Raw genomic sequence first — 24,092 nt, 5'->3', positions numbered from 1 at the left:
AGTGATAAGCCATGGGGACGAGATGCCATCTTTAAAAGGTATTAGGGCCAGGGAGGGTAAAGGTGGCAACTCTGACCACCTGAAGTGTATCCCAGAGTCTCACATGGTAGAAGGAGAGAAATGACTTTTGCAAATTGTCCTCAGACCTACACTATGTATCATGGCACTTGTGCACACACACACACACACACACACACACACAAATACTTAATACACTAATGTACATATTTATATATTTAAATAAAGTAAAATTTAAAATAATAAAAGTCACTTTCCTAAAGCAGAGAAATATGGGCACTTGGGGGATTCTCCACTTCCTTCAGATGGAAATGTTTCTAGTACTTAACGGGGACTTGCTAAGTTTGCAAGACTGGATTTCTCTGCTTTGTGTGCTGGCGCAGAAAACATTGAAACAGAAGGAATTCTGAAAGCAGAAAAATCTGGAACTCACAGATCTAAAGAACAGGCTGAAGAGTGATTTTAAGTGTGTCGGTTTTTAAAACGTTTTAAGTTTTAAAACTAAACAACATGCACAAGATTGCCCCCCCCCTTTTAATTTTTCTCAAAATGGGCTGAACTACTAGACCACTAGGTGGCGCTATATCCTCTCAGGGCCATTTCATTTTGTTCTTAAGAGAGCTTGGGTTAAGATCAAATCTCATCTTAGACACCCAGGGGGAAGTTTCTCCCTCTCTGGTGTCACTGTCTGTCCCCACATGCTAGGAACAATTTTGAATCCTTTAGTGGGGCACATCAACAATTTGCTTCAAGAGTGGAATCATCTTGTTTTTCACAGAGCTGAGAGCCAGTCTGGATGCTCTAGAGAGCTGGCTTTAGACCCTAACACTTCAGAGGTGTTCTTGGGCTAAAGGATCTGTCAAATCTTTACACTGCCCGGTAAGCAACAGAGTCCCATCCAGGAGGGTCTATGGAACAATTTGTGTCTTCAGGGATTGCTCGTTAAACCCTTTCCAAAGCCTGGACTGGAGAAAAGGCAATACCATCACTCCAGCTTTATTTGGGAGAATATTTCATTTCCATTGTATGTACCATGTCCAGGGGTAGCAAAACATTCTGGAACATTCTTCTGGCTTACACAGTCTTCCTCCTTTTTTTTTTTTTTTTTTTTTTTTTTTTTTTTTTTTTTTTTTTCTCTCTCTCTCTCTTCCCCAAAAGAAGACTGGGGGATGATGGACATCTATCTTGGCAAGGGAATGCCGAAGTAGAAAAATGACTCCATAATTATAAACGGCAATGCGGTAATCTCTTCGTTTCAAGAAACTTAACAGGGACCTGCTAAGTTCGCAAGACTGTGTTCCCTGCTTTGTGTGCAGGTGCAGGAAACACTGAAACAGAAGACAATCTGGAAGACGAGAAACTTGGAACGTGCAGATCCGAAGAACAGGCTGAAGAAGGATTCCAAGCGATGTCAGTTTTTAGAACGTTTTAAAGAAACATCTGCTCTTCCAGAACACACCGTTCCCATTACTGGCTCAGGAGGTACACAGGGTCTCCCACTCTGACTGTCCCTGGATTTATCAGAGCAAAATATTGTCCAAAGAGGGGTAACTTTCCATATAACGCTTGTTCCGAAGGGTCACACAGGCGGTAACTGCAACAGGAAAAGGCCCGGATGAGTCAGAGGGGACAGGAAAAGCTTGAACCCCATGTGGCTTTGTCAGGCCTAAAGCAGATGTCCACCCAGTCAGGCGGGTTTATGCCTAGAGCTGGGTTCCAATCAGTTCTGATGGACCAGCGCCCCCTGGAGGAGGGCCAGAGAGTGACAGGCCAGTTGGAAACAACAAGGACGGTCAAAAGCTACATCCTCACAGCTTTTCCCTACAGAGACGTTCTTTTCCAACATTTCCCATAGGTACTTGGGACTGGGGAGGTGATACAGCGGTTAAGAGCACTTCCAGAGAACTAGGGCTGGGTTCCCAGCACCCACACTAGGAGGCTCATAAATGCTTGTTACACTTGGGCCACATCCACTCTATGTGATCCAATTCCTTCCTCTGACTCTGCTAGGACTGTACACACGTGGCACACACGTGGCACACACGTGGCACACAGACACAGAAGCAGGCAAAACACTCAGGAGCATTAAACAAACAAATAAACATTAGCTTAAAATTTAAGATTTAAAATTTTAAAAAAAAAGAAAGAAATGTCATACATATTCCTGAGTGTGAATGATGAGATCTTGTTTGAGTTACTGTTTTCACCAGACATGCCTGTGATGTTCCTTTTCTCTCACAATCCCATAGTGGAGTCACCTGGTCCAAGGTCAGCCTCTCACCCCCTTCACTGCATCTCTCCCTTCCCGGTCCCTGGTTGCCCAGAGTAAAGGCCCTTGGGGGGTATCATTTGGTTTTGCTCCCTTCCTTCGCTCCCACTGTTCCAGTGTTGCTGCCAACATGGCCGACGAACGTGAGAAGTTGTAGTGTCAGGCAGGTCCTCTAACTTCTTAGCCAGCTCTCTTTGTTTTTTCATTTTCCCCCACATCAACTTATTGTGGACACTATTCTATGCGTATCTTTTTGAGAAAGGGGGTTGTTCGGTTCTATTACAGTGTATGAGTGTTTCTCTGCATGTGCATAAGTACATCACGTGTGCGGGGGCTGAGGACGCCTGAAGCTGGATTTACAGGTGGTTACGGGTGCCCAAAATGGGTGTTGGGAACTGAACCCTGGTCCTCTGCAAGAGTAGATCATGCTTTTAACCACTGAGCCATCTCTTCAGCCCCATGCCACCCTAACTTCATTCTGACCTGATTATTCTTCAACAAGGAAAGTCTGTCTGGCTCCCCACAGGAAATACCACCACAGCTCTACCGCATGGTGGACAAAGCCCTGCACCCAGCCCCCAACAGCTTTCTCGAACTTTTCTCTCCTGCTAAGTATTGCAGTACCCCCCCCCACTGTGCTTTTCCTGGCTTTCTGACTCCTGTAACTCTCACTCCTCCCCTCCCCCACGAAGCAGAACCCCACCTTTCCCTCTAGGGCCCTGCCCAAATATCACCTGTTCCAGGAAAGATGTCCACAGCCCCATAAGGCAGCAGCAAGTTCCTGTCTCTTAATTTCTCTGCCCTCACCATGTTTTGCCCCATAGGTCCAGGCCACACATCTATGTTCTATGGGACAGAATGACCTGTGGAAGTCAAAGTGTGCCCAGCTCCCTTTATCTGCTTACACCCAGTTCTGGGCCTTGTCAGTCACCTCTGGCTCACACTGCTTGGTGCCTGGATAAGAGTGTTGGTAAGGAAGAGCGTTAGAGACAGTGTGGGCTAGATGTGGTCCTCCCAGCACTCAGGAGATTGAAGTAGGGAGCTATGAAGTCCAAGGTCCATCTGCATACATAGTGGAGGGCCGGAGGAGGGATATGCGCCTCTGCTAAGCAGAAAACTCAAGAAGCCATGGAGAATTCATATACACAACATGGGAATGCTGTGGTAAGACCCTGCCCCCAGCACCTCTCCACCAAGAAAGCTTCTTTTTCTTTCTCTCTTAAGCTGACCTCAACATTAGTATTTGAAGTACTTACTTTGTTTTACTTTACCTTTAAAACACCTTGTAAAGATCGGTATTGTCTACTCTTCAAAATATTAAATGTCTGTTGAGAACAGAGATTCAAACAAGACCCCAAACGTTCAGGGTCATATGGCCGAGAACAGAAAGGACTGCCCAGGCTTTCCTTGATGCGTTGATCTTCCTGTCTCTGCCTCTCCGGCATCTCTTTCTGGTTGTGCTACCACAACCAACAGAGATCTAAATGTTCTATTGAGGAAGTAGACTTGGGGCAAGATCTCATGTGGTCCAGGTGGGACAGGGGCTGACTGGAGGGAGCTGTGATCCTCTCCTGCTGGAATTACGGGCCTATGTAAAACTGGCTGGCTTAGGACGTGCTGGGTATCAGATGGAAGTCCTTTGGTGTTCTGGGATAATACTCTAGCCCCTGAGCTATAGCACCAGAATGGATTATATAAATGTGAGAGGTTGTCAAAGAATACATTAAAAATAGTGATTAATAAAGAAAAGAGAGCTGAGTCTGTCTCCTCTGGAGTCCCTAACACCTCCCAAGCCTGTAGGATAACAGTATGTCTGCCAGCTTCCTAATGTAGCCCTGAACCTGGCACACTGCAGCCATTCAAGAAAGGAGTGGATGGATAAATAGAAGTACAGATGGATGGATGGTTGGATGTATGGACAGACAGAGAGATGGAAGGATAGATGGATAGATGGATGAAAGGATGGGTGGATGGCTGTATGGATGGATGGATGGATGGATGGATGGATGGACAGATAGATGAATAGACAGATGAATGAGCTGATGGACAGATGGACAGATTGATAGATGGATGGGAAGGATGGATGGATGAATAAAGCTGCTACTTGGGGCTAGCTCAGCTTGCCTAGAGTGTTTCCTCATGGCATAGCCTGCAGAAGCCTTGGATCCATGAATCCATGCATCTCTTCTTACTAGTTTCTCTCTTGGTTGCCATGTAATGGAAGAGACATTTGGGCATGGGGTGGGAGGGAGCTAGCATCCTTTATGTGGCTTGGCATGTCTTAGTCCCAGGCTTCATACTGTTGGGCTGAGAAGTCTTCCTCTCTCTGGAAATCTCTGTGCCTCTTACATATGCATCAAGAATTTCCCACAATGCTCTAATCCCTTTTACTAGTCTTAATAGAAATGTGTGACACCCTTGCTCTACAGGTGAGTCTCAGAGGGAAAACCTTTGTGGCCCAAATCCCGTTTAAATGCTATTCTGGTACCACAGCCCAGAAGGAAGATCAGGAGTTCAAATTTATCTCACCCTCTAGCAAAGAAGACACCACTCTTGATAGCTACATATCCCTAAGCAACCCTCCTCCCCAAGCTGGTAAGAATCCAGAGATGCAACCAATCACACGTCCACCCTTAGCTTGGACAGTTCCTAAGTGTCAGGTGAGAGACCAAGTGAGGTCAAGAGCGGACTCTGGTGGACATGATTAGGTATCGCAAGAGGTGTGTACCAAACCTTTTCCAAACCAAATCTTGTCTCAGGAATGAATCTGCTTTGACTTTTTTCTATCCCTATCTCTCTCTGTGTGTGCGTGCGTGCGTGTGTGTGTGTGTGTGTGTGTGTGTGTGTGTGTGTGTGTGTGTGCATACATGTATGGTCTTACAGATCCCCCTGGAACTGCAATTACAGACAGTTGTGAGCTTCCACAGAGTGCTATAAATTGAACCTGTGTTCTCGGGAAGAGCAGCTAGTGCTCTTGAATGCTGAGCCATTTCTCTAGTCCCTGCTTTTGTTTTGTTGTTGTTTGTTTGTTTGTTTTCTTTTTTGTAACAGGACTTCACATAATTGAAACAAAGCAACTTGAATCATTTTCCACAAGTGACCTGGTCCTGACCACAGGCCCCAGCAAACCAGGTTCTCCAATTGCTTTATCTATCTGACACTTGAGAGCAGAAGCCAGAACTTTCAGTTCTTGGGGCTAGCTGCTTTCAGTGATATTTAACCCAACCCCATCAGTGGCCCACAGTGGTGACAGTGTCCATGTGTCAACCCTTTGGGAGCTGCCACATGATGCTTAACTCAGCCCTAGAGATAGACAGTGAGGCTTCAGAAGTGGGCTGGATCTAAGGCTGTCCATTCTCTGTGATCGCCACATGGGGAGTAGCGAGGGACCTTGCCTGTAGTCAAGCCTGGTCACTGGTGTGAATACAGAAGGCAATGTGACTCACACCTATTCCTCACGTGTGTACAGCTCTTGATCTATGACACATTTCTGCTCACACCATCACAGGATGGAGAAGTCTGTCTGGAGAGTTGTTTGTTGACGGCCATTTTCAACCATCAACCATGGCTGTGATGAAAGCCAGAGGATCCAACATGCTAGACTAGTGCTAGACCACTGAGCTACAATGTCCAGAGACCTCTGTCTAGGGTAAATAACATGTCTTAGGGCCTCTAATTGCATGTTCTATATGCACCAAAATGAAACACATGGGAATTTTCCTTTGAAGTATGACTTATTGCTCAGTCTGGAGGCTATTTGTAGTCTCTGTACTTTGGAGTTTGGGGCAGAATGATTGGTATAATTTTGAGGCTAACCTGGTCTACATAGTCAGTCCCAGGTCATTCTGAGCTATAAAGTGAGACATTATCTCAAAGTGAGACACTATCTCAAAGTCTAATTTGTTAACCCCAACAGAGGCTACATGTACATATGTATGTACATGTATGTATGTATGTATATATATATATATATATATATATATATATATATATATGCCCTAAGCATGTTGGGACAGACCTTGGTTACAGAGAGCTCACCTATTGTACACAATGTCCTGGGCTCTAATCCTAGCACTCTAAAAGAAAAAAAAAAAAAAAAGAAGTCCCACTTCAGCCAGTCCTCTAAGAAAAAACAGACGATTTCATCCATCCATTGTGCTTTCTTTCCCATGAGCAGACAAGCCTTCCTGAGCTTAGTCTAACCGGGATCAGTCCTCAGCCGGATGATAATCCTCTCTCTGCCTTGTCTTGCTTTGCCCAACTGAGCTCCCAGTACCTTACAGTCAGCAGGCAAGGCCAGACAGGTGAGCTGCCCTGCCCAGCTCAGTCAGTGTATAGCAGCGCCATCTCCCGGGCATCAGCAATAACCAGAGAAGCCACTGAAGGGCTGTGTGCTCCTCTTGTGGTTTATACCCCTGCAGCGGGGCCTCTCCCTGCCAGATTTATGACCACCTGTCCCAGGAAGAGCATAAATCACTATATGTGTGGCACTTTAAATCTCAGGGAGAGATAGGAGAAGACACCTAAGCCAGCAGCACTGTCTCCCTGGGTATTAGATGCAATTAGGGCCCGACGTAAGAAGCCTGCAGAAGATCAGGAGGTGAATACAGGCTCCTGGGATCACCCCCACGCTGCCCCTTCCTGCCCTTACTCTGTGTTTTGGGTTCATTACTCTTTCTACAAACATAGCCTCCCAAGGGAAGGACTCTGACAGCGCAGAGAAACATCCCCAGTACCCAGAGTGCTTTAAGGAAGAGATGCGTCTGCCATCACATGAGCCTTTCAAAGCTCTAGAGAAAGGAAGTCAGTCCATCAGTGTGTGAAGGAAAGATTAAGAGACACAAAGGTGACAGCCAGCTCCCGAGTCTTTTATCTGACCTACACGTAGACTCATCTAACTGTTCCCATCTCTTATTTTATGAGGATCAGAGCCATTTCTGGTGATTCAAACCCATATAATCCAAGCCACCCAGGAGACTGAAACAGGACATCACAAGTTCAAAGCTTACCAAGTTCAAAGCCAACCTGGATGTCTTAGGGAAACCCTGCCTCAAAACGGAAAATAACAGTGCTTAAGAGCACCTGCTGCTCTGGCAGAGGGTCAGGGTTCAGTTCCTGGTTCCTGTGACTCACAACTACCTACAGCCAGAGTTTCATTCACAAGGTGTCCTGGATTCAATCCCTAGATCCTAAAAGCAGAATGGATGAAGGCCTGTCTGAAGGCGACTTCCCGACAGTAACAGCAGTGCAGTGGTTGGGTCTCTCTCCACTGCTCAGCTGGCCTTCATCTTTGCTGTATCTCCTCCATCCCACGGGAAAAGAAAGGACTAGATTCTCCACGGCTCTGATGTTAAACAGGTAGAAATAAGTGCTATATGTGTCACCATTTCTGTCCCAAAGCCTGCTCCTCTGGGGTATTTTGCCTTATATAGTGACATTTCTCACCCCATTCCCCATCACTCTCTGGAGATACCCTCCAAGACCTGCAGTGGGAACAGCAAATTGTAAGCAGTATGAAGCCCTGGGCATGCTTTCTTTTTTTTTTTTTTTTTTTTTCTGTTCATACCAACCACCTAGTGGCCAGGACTCCCCAAAGCTCCCCTTCTGCCTGGGTGTGCTGTTTCCACTGTTCCCCCTTACAGATATTAAGCATGGCAAATATTAAATGGCTCCTCAGACATCCAGACCCCTGGATGAGACCCCACAGGCCTGCTTCTACCTCTTTAGTGTTTCCAGAGGCTCCTTCTTGTCCATGATGCCAGAGTCCGGATCCACCGTTGTGAAAAGGCACCTGGACACACACATACACATAAAGCACTGCAAGGGGAACAAAGCAAAGAGGCCCCGCCCCGCTCTCACCACACCCCGTCTCAGCCCCCACCCCCAGGACAGGAAAGGGTCTTACCGAGTGCAAGCCATCACCCGTTTCAGTTCCACATCTCCAATGAGAACCTTGTTCCAAGCATCCTAGAAAGTAAAGAACAAATTTCCTAGGAGCTTCTCTGGGCACTCACCTGCGTAGGAACTTGTGGGAAGTCATACCTAGTGATGTCATTGTACCAGAGGTACTGGGCTTCACTTTCGTCCAAAGGGACCAAAGGACACCACACACCTGTTAGTTTCCTGTGTTCCTAAGCAATGTCTGTCCCGTCTCCTCTTTGAAAGCTATGCACAGGCAACACCCTAGGTTGGATTCCCCAGTACTGAGCATGATGTCACACATGACATCATAGGCTAGATCCCCAGTACCCTTAATCCTGGCACCTGGAAGGTAGAGACATGAGGGTCAGAACTTTGAAGCCAGCCTTTATACATAGCAAGTTTCTTTCCCCAGAGCCGGGGCTGCTACACAGGAAAACCCTGTTTAAAACACACATAAAAAGTCTGTGTTGCTCTTTTAGAAGAGCAGTATTTGGTTCCCAGCACCCATGCCATCGAGCAACCACTATAAAGTCAGATCTAGGAAATCAGAGGTCCTCTTCTGGCCTCTAGAGGCACCCGAATTTACATGCATATACACCTCCATATACATAATTAAAAATAAATCTTTTTATTTAAAAGAAGATTGTCAGGTGCAATGGGATACATGCCTTTGATCCCAGCACTCAGGAGGCAGCAACAGGTGGATCTCTGTGAGCCAGTCAGTTTTAAATAGTAAGACTCTTCTCTCTCTCTCTCTCTCTCTCTCTCTCTCTCTCTCTCTCTCTCTCTCTCTCTCTCTCTTTCTCTCTCTCTCTCAAAGAAAAAGTTATAAAAAATAAAATTACTGTAAATTCCACCATCTGGAAAACGGAGGAAGCTCTTACTACTGATGTCACACCAGGCCAGGAAAGGGACTGGGCCCAGAAGAGTCCATGGGAGTCTACATCAGGACACTCCAGCTGGAGGTAATATCTCCAGACAAGATGGGCTCCATGCCAGAAAGGCCTGGACAGAGCCAACTCTGGCCTAAGGTTATATATTGCTACAGGCCCAATTGATAGTTTATAAAACTCTTATTGAAAGTACAGGCTAAGAAAATAAACTGTGTCATAATGGCAGAGTTTCTAGAGCTGGAGAGAGGGTATGGACTTTATCATTATTATTGATTACATATGTGGATGACTTAAAATTCATTTAATTACTATTATCGTCTGTGTGTGTGAATGAGTTTGAGGGGTGTCATGGTGTAAGTCTTATGCCGAGCCCACTTACAGGCTTACTATGGAATTCTGGGAGATGGAAGACGATTGAGCAAGGCAGCCGAGTCACACTGAAAAGTGTAAGAGCTCCCATAGGGCCTCTGGGAGCTTGTCCCTTGCCTCTCTAGGGTTCAAGGGAGGATTCCTTGTTGTCCAGACATGATGATGTATCAAACTCTGACCTAGCAGGTGGCCAAGAACTGAGAATCACAAGGCAAGTTCTTGTGACTGAGCCTGGGAGTGGCAAAGTAGATGGAGGAGCCAGGAGCAAATTTCCAGTGGCAAGTTCAGTGAACGAGTGTTGTGCCCCAGGCAGTTGCTGGAAACTGAAAAGGACTCTGGGTGAGAAGAGCCTGGGAGCTTGTACCTTCTTGATCAACAGAACTGAGCCCGAGAGAGGGAGTCCAGGGCTGTGTGAACCTAAGGAGTAACAGGTAGAACACTGCAGGATTGGTGAAGACTGTTGAGAATTTCAGAGAGAGGAGGGAGGGAGGGGGAGAGGAGGAGGGGGAGAGGAGGAGGGAGAGGGATGGAGAGAGGGGGGAGGGAGAGGAAGGGAGAGGGGGGAGGGAGAGGGATGGAGAGAAAGAGGAGTGTCAATGGCTCTTCTAGGCACAGCAGGCACAGGACTGTCACTGAGACAGACTCAAAACACCACTTGTTGCCTTTTGTCAAGCCAATTGATGACTGACAGAAGCCTGGACATATGTCCTGTTGTCACAAAAAAGCAGAAGCAACACAGTACAAGGATACACGCAGTTCACCCACTGCGCAGACACTCAGCCATCTTCAGAGGAATGTTGCTGCAGGACATTTGATCAGACCGTCAACCTTGAGACTGTGTCGCTTACTGGAAAGAAACCTGTTTCTTGTTGTGGTGTGGCTCAACCTTAGCATGTGCACACTCTCGGGCACGTACACACACACATTTAATCCCTCAGACTGGAATACACATGCCCTTAGCACACATCTTTCATTCCAAACAATGAAGGTAAAGTTTGTTTGTAGAAGGAAGCACCCGTGTTTAAAAGTGATCTTCTTCATGATGGACCAGGCAGAGTCAAAGTCAATCGAGTGGCAGATGAGGCAATGAAAAAGAAAGATTTGGCAGAATAGTGTAAAGAGAAAAGAGAGGCTGCTTAGGAGAGAGCAGCATGGAGAAAGGAGGCAGTCTTACTGGGAGAGTTTTACAGAGAGAGGTTGAAGAGAAAATGAGCCAGAGAATGAGAGGGAGCTAGAAGGTTAGAATAGAATTAGTTTGAGGCCAAGCAGAGCAAAGAATCAGAGGCCAGTAGAGAGATGCCAGATTAGATCAGTCAGTCTGCAGAGGGGTTTGAGCCAGAACAGCTGAGTTGAATCTGCCAGCCAGAGATCAGAAAGAACCAGGAAGGGGTGAGAGTATTCAGCAGCAAGTCTCAGAGACTGAACATATTCTAAGCCTAGATTAGACTGTACAGAGGTTAGAGGCTTCTGGGACTAGGTTTAGGTTAGCAGACTAAGGCAGTAAGCCTCTGAGATGACAGTTATATCAGGTCAAGAAAAGTTACATTTACAGAACATACCTGTTTGAACCTGAGAGTATTCAAGGAATATGTTATATAAGACATCAGAGGTGAGCTAGCAAAATGGCTCACTGGTAAAGACACGTGCCAATCAAACCCAAAGACCTAAATTCAATCCCTATTTCCCACACGACTGCAGGAGAGAACCAGTTTCCACAAGTTGCCCTCTGACCTCCACACATGCACAGAACAAATACACACACACACACAACATACACACAACACACACACATAACACACACATACAACACACACAACACACAAACACACAACACACACACAACACACATTCACACACACAAACACACAATACATACACACAACACACATACAAACACACAACACACAACATGCACACAACACATATACAACACATACAACACATACATACACAACACACACAACACACAAACACAATGCACACACATAATACACACACAACACACATACACAAATTAATTAATTTAAAGTATCAAGGGTGTATTTGTGGGAATGGAATTCTTAGATTGTTTATCTCCCACAGCAAAGCCAAGAGACAGAATTAGTTTCCTGAAAATATGGAGTTGGAATTCAATCACTTGGCAGAGGGAAGGGCCTCTTTCTAGTCTCTGCTTTTCCTTGTCTGTATACATAGAAAGGGTGTAGCCAGAAGTAAACTATTTGAAGGCTGACATCTCCGCTGTGTCCCCACATCAGCCTCAATCACCAAGCTCTGTGCCAAGGCTGCTTATGTTTTTCCATTCCCAACCACTTTTTACCTGAGAGATCTTTATGTGATTCCCCAAGCATCCAGTTATACAAAATAGGTACCATTCCCAAACATTTGTTGATAATAAATCGTAAAGACTACTTTTAAAACAATTCTTCAGAGCATTTACCATTTAGTCATTTGCTGAAGACTAAAGTGAAGTCTGTTTGCTAATGACACAAATGTGTTTGTCTGACAAAATAAAAATCCAAAGAAATTCTTACTGGCTGTGTGCCAAAGTGAAGATAGAAAGTATTATTACCTTGTTCTCAGCTGTGAGACCATTATGTTGTGCAGAAACTTTGTATGCACACACACAAACAAAAGTTTTGAATCGGAGCCAAGGTAGTGCTCGTGTTGCCTGGAATGGTGGCGCGCTCAAAGTGCACATGTCACGTGTTCAGAAGTCACATGACACAAGATGGGCCAGCACTGCCAGAAACACACCAGGTTCATTATATGGTTGTGAGTTGTTTCACCCCCATTTCTGTATCTGTTACGTTTCTATTGCTGTGATAAAACACTGTGACCAACCCACTTGTGAGAGAAGCCGTTAAGTTGGGCTCATTCCAGAAGTTAGAGTCTGGAATTATTCTGGAAGTTAGAACAAAGGCAGGGCAGCGGGAACAGAGAGCTGAGATCTCACCTCTTGAGCCACAAGTACAAGCAGAGAGGGCAAACTGGAAGGTCATAGGTCCCAAACCTCCCCAAACAGTGACACCAACTGGGAACCAGCTATTCAAAGGCCTGAGTCCATGGGAGATATCTCACCAAAACCATCACTGAGACTATTCCACATGCTTCCTGAGTGACCATTCAGTACTGTTGTGACCAGCATCTGCCTTCTTGACAGATCAGGCCGAATCAAAGTCAACAACACCCAAACATTATCATGGAGGTAGGTCAGCTGCAAGGGCCACATCTGTGTTGAAGCACAGTGTGGGACAACCGAGAGCCAGAGAAGGACGCCCAGGATGTGTTAGGGAATGGCACCATCAAGCTGAGAAGTATTCCAGCTCTTACCAGCTGCCATGCTAAAGACGCCGGTCTTCCTCAAAGGAGTCACCAGCTAGGCAGAAACCGGACAAGCACTTTGTTTGTCCCATGAATGACTATATAGTCCATGCTGCATAAGTGTAGCTCAACGCTCAGCCTGCCTACTCAGGATTGTCCTCGTAAGCCTCAGACCTCACACCGCAGCACCCGCCTTGCCCGTGTGTGCCTTGCATACATAAGCCTTCACTTCTTAGGTGCTCAACAAACCTACCAATACAGTCACTGTGCAGACAGAAACAAACAGCTCTTGGCCCTAGTCTAGTCCAGCACGAATCGCTGTTGTTTCTGGTTCTTACTTTGTCTTTCACAGTTCAGGCTGACCCCGAACTCATTATTTAGCTCGGACTGGCTTTGAACTCCTAATCTGCCTGCCTCTACTGCCATTGCTTTGATCACACTTACGGGCCTCCTGGGGATAACTATTTCATCTTTCACAAAATAAAAAGAGGTTATTCAGGCCACATGTGTTACCTCGGCATAAGCGCCACATCCTGAGATGACAATGTTAGGCCTGAAGTTTGTTGCTTTCACTCTTCTTTCCAGCCTAGAGTTGAGATCTTCCAAGGATGCCTCAGAGAGGACCAAGAATGGACTTGCATCTGAGTAGGCCACCTGACAAGGAAACAGACATTGGTTGGATACAGTGTGGCCCAGAAATGCCTCATAGCCTCATAGCGGATATCACGGGCCTGATCCCTGAAAATTCAGCCTCCACACCCCAACACACAGATTTTTAACTATTTTTCCAGTTTTTTTCGTAGAAATAAATGTCACAGCAATTGGAATCTTAACTGTCCTTGCATAACTGCATGACGTAAAGGGGCTGCAGAGAACACTCAGGAATTAAGAGCACTGGCTACTCTTGCAGAGATCCAGGATTCAATTCCCAGCACCCACATAGCAGCCTACAACCATTTGTAACTCCAGTTCTAGAGGATCTGCTGCCCTCTTCTGACCTTCATAGGCACTGCGCCTATGTGGCATAGATATTCAGGCAAAACATGCATACCTTAAAAATTTTGTTTTGTGTTATTTTATGCATGACCTCAGAGTCTTACATCACTACCCATGTTTCCATAAAGACATCACTTCTGATGGAGAGAAGGTTCAGTGGGGTCCTGGGTTCAATTCCCAGCAATCAGATAGTGGCTCACAATCATCTGTAACCAGCTCTGATGCCCTCTTCTGGGGTGTCTGAAGGCAGCTACGTTGTACTCATACACATGAAATAAATAAATAAATCTTTAAAGAAAAAAAAAAAGACACCACTTCACCTTTCTAAACATTCATTTCCTTTGTGTTTAACATGGTGACAAGTTCGATGGTTTCATTATTTTGAGAAAAACATTCAATAGGAACCTGTCTTTATACAGCCTCCAATTGAATATGAAGTATGAATGTTAGCCCTCGTTTATTTTAACAGTAAAGTTATCTGTAGTGCTCCTGTCCTACATCATGAGGTGCTTCAGCCCTGTACCTCAAAGAACCAGCCTGACCATGTTAAGTCTGGGGCTCTCCACACTTGCTCTATAGTAGGTACACCTTCAACCTGGGCGCACCCACACCATTGTAAAAAACTCAAACATTTGGACTGCGCTGTTACAGAATTGATAGAAAATGGTATCACTGCAGAATAAATAGTCCCAGCTCCCTACAGGTACCAGAACGCTTGCACAAAAATGGAAACGGAGATGCTCCCAGGGAGTGCAAAACTCCCCCAAAGTCAAAACACAGGAACCGCACTCATGTACTTACCCTGGCAGGAATGAGCACACCCCCCGGAATGAACACACCCCCGGAATGAGCACACCCCCGGAGGCACTTGTATTCCCTCTGGCTATGAGACTATAGACACAACGAATCCCAAGAAACTGGACTATTTCCAGAAATCTTAGGCAAGGGGAGAGGAAAAAAGGTTGGGGGGAAAACAAGACCGAATCATCTCCCAAAGAGATTTCACACGTTTCTGACCACTTTTAGGGAAGACTAGAGCCTAGATAACGGTGGTAGGTGGGCCTTTCTGCTCTGCATCCCGCGGCCCTCTACTTAGAAGACTGGTTCATGAGGGCTGTCAGGGCCCAGGCTGTGAGCACCATTGCCTGGAGCCTGAACCACAGCATCTGAAGGATGTGTGACATGTGGGAAAACCCACAACAACTCGCCTCCACCCTCAGACCACACCAAGCCTCTCACAAGCCTTTTTACCTGGTCTGTGGGCCGGAACGAAGCCCTCATTTGCTGAGAACTTCTGGGGAGCATGTGGGGCTCAAACTGCACCAGGCGACAGGACTGTGTCTTCAAGAAGCTGTTGACCCACTGAGCCGCATCCTCTCCACAATCTCTGCCCTGCACCTCCAGGCCATGCACTCTGCAGTGGGGACGGGGCGACAGGGAGAGACAATTTGGAGGCTCTGAGTACTGTAAGACTGTTCCTGAATGGGTCAGAAAGCTGCACGGGTCCAAATGTGATGTGCCTGGCCATCAATCCTTCATTCCTTTACTTTCTTTCCGCTCAGCACTGCCTCAGAGCAACTGTATAAACCCCAAAGGCGTTGAGAGTACTGTTTGTTGCTTTTCCCATTTATTTGTTTATTTGTTACAAGAAACAGTTCCTTTGGTTAGCCATGGGTGTCCTGGAACTTGCTCTGTAGAGCAGCTGGCCTTGAACTCAGAGATCCACCTGCCTCTGCCTCCCGAGTGCTGGAACTAAAGGCTTGAGCCACCAAGCAACTGAAGCGTACCTGTGACTCCCTACCCGAAAGGCATGTGTAGGGGATGAAGGGAGGTAGGTTTGAACATCTTCAGAAGAACACGAGCAGGCTGGGGAAACAGAGTCTGGGGAGCTGGCTCGGGCTGTATGAGCGTGAGAACCCAACTACCCAGAACCTGCTGGGAATTGGTTCTTATGTTTTGTCTTAATTCGGCTCCCAAAATCACGCGGGAATCTATGCGTCCGGCTCCCAAAATCACGCGGGAATCTATGCGTCCAGCTCCCAAAATCACGCGGGAATCTATGCGTCTGGATGCTGAGAGTCCCTATCCCCAATTCGTTTTAGGTTGATCAATAAAGAGCCAACTGCCCAAGACTGGGCAGGGTGAAAGAGGCGGGGCTTTTAGGATTCCTAGGCAGGAGGTGGGGGGGCAGGAGGGCAGGGAGGAGGGGGCCAGAGGGCAGGGGCTGGGGGGGGGGGTGGAGAGAAGGGATTCGGCCATGAGAGGGATGTAGGACAGACCATGTGAGGTGAAAGAGCAGAAAAGTCAGATTTAAGGGCCCACTTAAGAATCCTGGAAGGTCTCCCACTGGGTCAGGGATAGCAGAGGTGAAACATTTCAAAAGGGGGAAAGTGAGTTAGCCATGTTGAGTTAGGGAGAAACCTAGTGGTGAGCTAGTAAGGTATATTAAAAATTAATGCTGCGTGCATGTGTGTCTTTTATTCGAGAATCCAGAGAACTCTGGCGGGTGGCAAGATGAGCAATCACCTGCCAGGAGCTCAGAGGTTAACAGTTTACAGCTACACCCAGAGTCGGTCACCTGAGAGCCCAAGTGAGGAACTGATACTGCATCTAGAAGACCGAGCTCATTGTAGTGAAAAGAGATAGAGATAGAGGGAGATGGACAGAGATAGAGAGACAGAGACATAGAGGCAGAGAGACACAGAGACAGAGAATTTTTAGCAGTAGTGAGGTTTGAACCCAGGACCTTGTACATGCTAAGCAAACTCTCTACCACTGACCAACATCTCCCTTCTTTTTACTGTTTCATTTTTTCAGATGGGGTCCATTGAGTTGTCCAGGCTGCCTTTGAATTTATGATCCTCCTGCCTCAGCCTCCCTCCTGCTTGTTGGGTTTTGTGGGGGGTTTTGCTTGGTTTTGTTTGTTTGTTTGTTTGTTTGTTTTTTGTTTGTTTGGTTTTGGTTTTTTTGGGGGGGTGGTTTGGTTTGGATTGGTTTTTTTGGTTTGGTTTTGTTTGGTTTGGTTTTTATTGTTGTTGATGTTTTGAGACAGGGTTTCTCTTTGTAGCTCTGGCTGTCCTGGAACTCACCATGTTGACCAGGCTGGCCTTGAATTTACAGAGATCTGCATGCCTCTGCCTCCCTAGTCCTAGGGCTCAAGGTGTGGGCCACCACACCCAGCTCATGTTGCATATAAATTTAAAAAATGCAGAACAATAACAAAAATAAGCCAAACCATGTTCCCACAATGGGAAAAAGGAAATTCTAGCTACAACTTCTTAGCTTCGAAGTCAGGCCTCAGAGCACCTCCATTCCTGTACCAGCGTCAGGGCTGGGGGGGGGGGGGCAGACTTCCATACCAGCAGCGCAAGCAATGCCTCCTTCCAACTAAATAAAGGACCTCTCTGCAGTTACTGCTGCGCTTTTCTGCTCTGCAACTTCCCCACTTCAAGCTGAAGATCGGATCTAATAGGGCATCCTTACCAGAGCACTTTGCAAGGACAGTCCCTGGACAGATTACAGGACTTCCCCTCCCTACCTGTACCCACTTTTGTCCTGGATTCTTTTGGTTGAATTATTATTTTTCTCTTGGTTTCATGTTCAGAGTGCTTTGACCCTCATTGCTTTCTACACAGAAGTTTATTTAATTAGCTACTTTATGTTTGAGTTGGGGTTCAAACCCAGAGCTTCAAGCATACTAGGCAAGTGCTCTACCCCATGTCCTTAGCTCGATACATTGGGCTTTTATGTTCCTGGTTCCCACGTGGGCTTTTGAAGCTACTTCCTAGGCTTGCCTCTCATGATCCAGGGAATGGAAGGCTGAGGGGTCCTGTGCAATCGATGGCTGACTGTTAACAGTGTGCTTTCTGGAGCAGTTCACATGTCCTCAAGTTTGCGAGAGCATATCATATGCACAACCTGATTTTAACATAAATACATGTGTTCATACATTTACCTATAGGACATTTAAGTGGGTTTGTGCATAGGGAGAAAACAGTCTAAAGCAAAATGGGGGGAGCACCAAATATCTCATTTTCTGTTATAGTCTAGATTTAACTCACCATCTACCTACCTATCTATCTATGTGAAGCCAGGGTTTCAAGTAGCCCAGGCTCACCTCAAATTCTCCATATAGCCAAGGATGACCCTGAACCTCAGCTTTTCCTGCCCCTACCTCTTCAGCACGGGAATTACAGGTATGCACTAGAATTACACGTCTATGTAATGCCTAAAGTATGTAGTATTGGAGAGTAAATCCAGGGCTTCATGTAGGCAAGTACTAAACCAAGTGAAGTGAATTCACAGACCTGTGTGTCTATACATATGTGATATGAAATATTGAGACAATTATTTGAGGGGAGGAAGGGACAAGTAGAGGAGTACAGAACAAGGGAATATGGGGCTAATATGAGCAAGATACTTGTGTGTGCTTGTGTGTATGTGTGTGTGTGTGTGCATGTGTGAAAATGGAATAATGAAACCCATCTATTATTTTATAAGTTAACTGAAAACGTGAACAACTAAAGACCAAAGTGAAGAACATTGCGTGCGTATTTGGTGCATAGGCCAGAGGCCTGCTCTACTCACCTGCACTGGAGGAGTGGGTTTGTGGCAGGCGGTGTGCTAGGCAGCAGCAGGTCCTTTGTGTAGGCTGCACTGAGAGTCAAGGTGTGATCCTCGCAGGTCAGAGAAATCAGGACCAATCGAGGCTCCTGCCGGGCAGTGACCATGTTCCCCTCTCCATTGATTACGAGCCAAAACCTGGCATTGGCAAAACACAGGATCCATGAAAACCAGCACAGGTAGCCTCAGCCAGCCCCGGAGCCACAGTTACCTAGCTCTTATCCCCCCACCCCCTAATCTGAGAGACAGACAGACTGTCTGTCTGTCCTTAGCATCGCCATGGCAATGAACAAGACTGGGGCCTGACACTGCTCATTTTAAAGGAGACAATAGCCACTCAAGAATCAATGTGTAACGGTGGGACATTTACCAGGACTTGATCATACTTAAGCATGCCCCAAGAAGATGTTAAGAACCCACTTCACAGCCGGCTCCAGGGTCACGGTGGAAGCAGTGAGCTCTCTGGGGCAGAAAGGTGAGGTTGTTTCTCAAGGAGTTTGTAGCCATAAAGTTTAGCTGAGCAATAAATGGCAGCAATCCCGTGTGCTATGTTTACTTTTAATTTTTAAGCGGGCGGAGGGGTGCGGGGGGGGGGGTACCTTCAGCCTTGTAGGCACACCACATGCATGCAGTGCCTGCAAAGGCCAGAAGAGGGAGTGCTGGCACAAAACCCCATTCACTTGCAAGAGCCGCAAGCGCTCCTAACTGCTGAGCGGTCTCTCCAGCCCCGCCCACCGAATGTTTAAATACTGGATGTTGGGAATTCGGAAGTTTCCCAGGAAAGACTACTAGTGTCTGTCTCTACAGTACTTTCCTGGTCCACTATTCTCCGTGTTTAGAGACACTCCTCGGGAAAACAGGAACTGGAGACAGAAGACCAATGGATTTCCAGAGGAAATACGATGCATCCTCTCTCCGCTGCCAGGGGAGCGAAGGTTCAGGGCAGAAGCTGAGTCAGAAGCCACGGAGCAGGGCTGCTTACTGCATTGCTCCCCATAGTTTGCTCTGCCTGCCTTCTTAAACAACCCAGGACTGCCGGCCCAGGCATGGCGCTGCTGCCGCGGGCTGGGCCGTTCCACATCAATCATTAATCAAGAAAATGTCCCACAGAGTTGTCTCTTAGGCAATCTGAGCGAGGCATGTTCTCGACTGAGGTTCCTCTTCCTAGATAAGTCTAAATTGTGTTGACCTGACAAAAATAACGAAGCAGGATACCCCCATTTACCATCTTATGCCTATAAATAAGTGGGCATTTGTATGATTGTAACTAAGTGCTTTGTGGAGAGGCACATTTTCTGTTAAAAACAAAACAAAAAACTAGTATATGACCTAATATGTCAGCCAAGGCAGAGACACCCTCATTATGCCCCATAGTATGTAGGTCTTTATTTTCTTGGTCCCCAGCCTGGAACAATAGTCAGAGCCCTTGAGTGATCTCAGTCACATGGCCTCTGTCAGTCATCCCTGACAATGTATTCCTCTAGATGCTGAAGTCTAAGACTTGTACTGTTGCTTCGCTTCAAATAAAGTTACCAGCTGCTTTGGCAAGCCTCTGTGAGGCCTGGTTTAAAAAAAATAATATTGGAGAAGGGGGCCAAGGGCTCAGGAAAGGTCCGGTCCAGACCCGGACCACCAGTAACACCACCCACACAAAGTGCAGGAGTCACGGCCCTCAGTGTGTTCAGTGATGGGCAACCTTCACCGCCATTTCCAAAACTTCACCTTTCCAAACAGAAACTCTGCACCCAGTAAGCAATAACTCACCTCGCCCACCCCCCTCCAGCCCCAGAACCTCCTCTCCTATTGCTGTTTATAAATTTGGAGTCAAGCCGTTGGAGCTGGAATTCTGTACAACCAGTCCCTCTGTCCCGCTCAGTTAAATCGGTGTCCGTGTTTTCACTGTCCGCCTGCGTTGTCTCAGGTTCTAGAACTTTTCTCCTTGCCACAGCTGGATGATAATTCCAGTGTCTGTATAAACCACATTTCACTTAATCTCCTCCCCCTTGATGGACACTGGGTACCTCCATTTCTTACTGCTGCACACAGCCAAGTTTCAGGGTTGCAAAAGCATTCTGGAGAGTCAAAACCCTGCCCGGTTTCCAACTCTTCCTGGTAAACACATCAAATCACGCCAGCCTTTAAGCCCGGTGTCTTTGCCGTCTCTCTAGAACGTTCTTCAGGTTTACTTGCCTGCAAAGAGTCTGGCCATTTTCTAGTTTTCAGTGTAGGCAAATGACTTTTATTTTTGCTAAATTCTCCCTGAATGCCCCCTACCCAGCCTCCAGGACCCTTTCTCTCGGTTGTCTGGCACTTGCCGTCCCTCAGGGAGTCGGTTCCTCCTTTTTTTTTTTTTTTTTTTTTTGTTTGTTTGTTTGTTTGCATTTGCTGTTATTTATTTATTTATTGCTGACTTTCCGAAAGTGAAGAATTTGCCACCACAGCCGTGGTGCAATTCAGAACGCGCGCTTCTGAATCAATGTGGTAAAACGTCAGCCATCTAGAGACCAGAAGCTAGTGTCTGTGAGGCCCCACTGCAGAGAATAGTTAGTGTTCCTGAACGTCTGGAGCAGAGGTGAGCAGCTGACCTTTGAACTTGGTGGGGAACTGCTGTGCCTTGGTGAAAGGACCATTGGTGTATTTTCAAGTGAGGGGGAGGGCAGGGCTGGCAATCAACCCCGGAGCCTTGTGTCAGCAGCCACCTCCAGCCTCTAGTGATCTTTGGTTCTTGAGACACGAAGAATTGCAAAACACAGGCGATGGGGGCAGGAGTTCACACACAAGGTCCACACCGTACACCACACGGTCTGATCTGCAGCTATGAGACAAGAAGAGCTTTGGAACAAGGATCTCCATCTCTTCTTGAACCAGTGCGGTCAGCATGTCGGCTGGACTGGCCTGGTCCGGGGCGAACTGCTCGTGTTAGCGTTAAGAGAGCTGAGTGGAGGAGGTCACAGCCTCTGTTCGCCTGTGCCTTTTGCTAAAGGGAGAGGCCCTGAGGATCCTTCCAGTGATGCCCGGAGCTGGTGGGAGACCAGACCCGAAGAGCACAGAGCTGCTGATCCTTCCCTGAAGCCCAGGTGACACGGATCACTCCTCTCTGGACTCTTAGTCACCGTTTACAAATCCCAGGTTCAGCCCAGCGCTCATCTGACAAGAGTCTTAGGGAAATAATACTCACAAATTAGTTTTTTAAGCTGCAAGAACGTGTTCAACTACTGCATTATCTGTGAAGAGCTGTGCCTAGGATCTGGGATCTATGGTCTTAGTTTCTCTAAATTTAAGACTATCACTAAGAGTCAAGTAACTAAGGGCCAATCCCTTCCGGGTCCCTGGGTGGAGGCAGATTGAAGTTTCTTCTTGTGGATTGGCCAGCATGAGAAATGCCTTGTCTACACCACAAGATTTGAAACAGCCACAGACAGGAGGATGGACAGAGAGAGGTCCACCTTCAGGTAGCAGGGAAACTTCAGAGTTCCGGGTCCCCCGAGTTGGCTGGCAGAGGGTGAGGATCACTTTTTTCCCTTGTTTTTCACCCCTTCTCCAGCTCCCGGAGTCTCTAGTCTGGGAAAGATGAGACCCGTGAGAGGATTCCGCTAACCTCCCCGCACCCACACAGCCTAGGTCAGCGTGGTGATGCTCGGCGCTCCGCGTACCTGTCGCGCAGGTGGCCGCAGCGTAGCCCCATGGCCGTGCACTCTGCCTCGCACACCGACACCCCCTTGCAGGACTTGATCGGGTAGATCCAGAGCTGTGACACCGTTCCCACCTGCTGCAGCCGCCGGCGCCCCCCGGGACGCGCGCGACGCCAGGCCACGGTCCCCAGCGCCACCGTGGCCAGTCCCAGCGCGGCGACGCCGAGCCAGGTGGACCGCAGCTGCCCCGGGACCCGGGACGCGGAGAAGCCCAGGAGGACCAGTGTCCAGGAGCCGGCACTCATGGCTGAAGCTCGGACGCCAACCAGACCAAAAGCTACTGGGGCTGGCAGCCGGGGCCTGGGCCTGAGCCCAAAGGCCAGCAGCTCCTGACCCTTCCCCTCCAATCCAAGCTGAGCATCTTTACTCGGCCTGGGCGGGAGGTGGTGGCTCAGCTGTCGCGATTCTCACCGTTGTCCCTACTTCCTGCCACTTCACCCCCTTCGTTCATCCCTGCCCCTCTCCCTCGCTGACCCTCCCCCACAATCAATCGGTGCAGAGCAGCTTATTTACATGTTTATAAGGTTGTTTATTTAACCCAAATGCAGAACAGGCGTGATTTTGAAATTAGAAACCAGGCTGCGGGCAGCCGCCCCTCTGGGGACTGTGGGGAGCAGTTTGGCAGCAGCCAGGGAGCTTCTAGCCAGCTGGGATCTGGAGTGAAAGATCTGACCAGGCCCTGGGGATCTAGGGCCAACTCGGGCTGCTGAGCCCGCAGAGGCTCAGACCTAGACTAGTATTTAGACAAGGCCCCCACTCCCACCCCCCTTTCCCCTGCGTCCTAATGCGCACTGGCACTATATCTTCAACAGCGAAGACAAGAGCAGTAAGGTACCTTGGGCGCCTTAGGCACCTGTTAAAATGTCAACTCTTTATTCAAGAGTGTTCTAACAAGGAGAAAGGTATTTCTCTAGTACGGACTTTGTACTAAAACAAGGGCTGGGAATTTACAGCTGAGGGTGGGGGTGGGGGGCAGAGAACATGGCTGCAGTAGCAAAGGCAGGAATAAAGATTTCCTTCCCTCTGGCCCGTCAGACTATTGAAATAGTAGACCAAGAAACTGGGATCTCCTACTCCAACTCATCCCAAGTCTCAGGGTGAGAGAAGGAAATGGCTGGAAGCCTAGTGTCAGCTGGAGGGAGAGTCTGTCTCCAAGAAAGAGATCCCACACAGTTCTGACAAGGTCAGACGGCTTTTCAGGAGAGACCGCAGCTCACACATTGGAGGGCCTGTGATGGGTAGGACCACACTTTGACCAGTGTCCAGCTGAGGGGCAGGATCCTGAAGCAGAGAGGGCCAGTCCCCCCCAAACTCGATACTCACATGATACTGGCAAGAATGAGGTATCACGAGGGCAGCTGAAGCTAGGCAATGTGGGGCCAAGTGGGACAGCCAGTAAAGGTGCTCCAAGAGGCCATTGTGTGAAGAGGGGCGGGCAGAATGCTAGCACACAGGGGCCTCAGCTAGCTGGGAGTCTCGCTTCCCTGGGTTTTGACATGAAATGTCACCCTCTAGCTTACATGTGCCCGACTGGTGGCATTCTTTGCAGAAGCTGAAGTTATGAGATGTAGCCAACTGGGGAGAAGGTATATCTCCTGTGGGCTGGCCCTTTCCATCCCATCTGCTCCCTTGGCTTATCAGGTAAGTAATGTCCTCTCCGCTGTACGTATGGGGCTCCACAGCAGAGCAGTGACCACAGACACTCTGAACCCACAGAACAAATGAATCCTTTCTCCTTCAAGGTGTTCTGGGAATTTTTGGCGCTGCCAACAGGGGACCCCAATGCTCTGTGCTCTCCACCAAAGGCATCTTGACAGCACCAAGAGCTGAGTGTGTTCAGCACGTTTCCTCTTTCTCTTGGGAAATGTACAGAGGAAATGTCTTAAAATTTAGTGGTTGATTTTAAACTGAGTGTGACTCATTTTAAAAAAAAAATCACTTCTAAAACTGACTTAGGATATAGCTTCATATACCACGTTCACCCCATAT

At 47.6% G+C, this 24,092-nt stretch overlaps 1 protein-coding gene across 1 annotated transcript; it reads right to left on the bottom strand.

Moving 5' to 3' along the window:
- Positions 1 to 307: 307 nt before the first annotated feature.
- On the bottom strand, positions 308 to 22,953 carry MTARC1 (mitochondrial amidoxime reducing component 1). Its single transcript, XM_080929790.1, has 7 exons — positions 22,065 to 22,953; positions 18,376 to 18,549; positions 15,040 to 15,202; positions 13,306 to 13,446; positions 8,193 to 8,254; positions 8,007 to 8,078; positions 308 to 1,612 (listed from the first exon to the last, which is right to left on the bottom strand). The coding sequence occupies exons 1-7, from the start codon at positions 22,346 to 22,348 to the stop codon at positions 1,486 to 1,488; spliced, it is 1,023 nt and encodes a 340-aa protein (XP_080785916.1). The 5' UTR covers positions 22,349 to 22,953; the 3' UTR covers positions 308 to 1,485.
- Positions 22,954 to 24,092: the final 1,139 nt, after the last annotated feature.

This window comes from Micromys minutus (genome assembly GCF_963924665.1).
Source record: "Micromys minutus genome assembly, chromosome: 1".
In the NCBI taxonomy this organism is placed as follows: Eukaryota; Metazoa; Chordata; class Mammalia; order Rodentia; family Muridae; genus Micromys; species Micromys minutus.
The sequence above is the reverse complement of the archived record's forward strand: the minus strand, read 5'-3'. Positions and strand labels throughout refer to the sequence as shown.

Coding starts and splice junctions, on each gene's coding strand:
- MTARC1 (XM_080929790.1), bottom strand. CDS start 22,348: ATGAGTGCCGGCTCCTGGACACTGGTCCTCCTGGGCTTCTCCGCGTCC. Junction 18,550..22,064: donor TGCGGCCACCTGCGCGACAG/GTACGCGGAGCG, acceptor TGCCAATGCCAG/GTTTTGGCTCGTAATCAATG. Junction 15,203..18,375: donor AACCCACTCCTCCAGTGCAG/GTGAGTAGAGCA, acceptor TCCCCACTGCAG/AGTGCATGGCCTGGAGGTGC.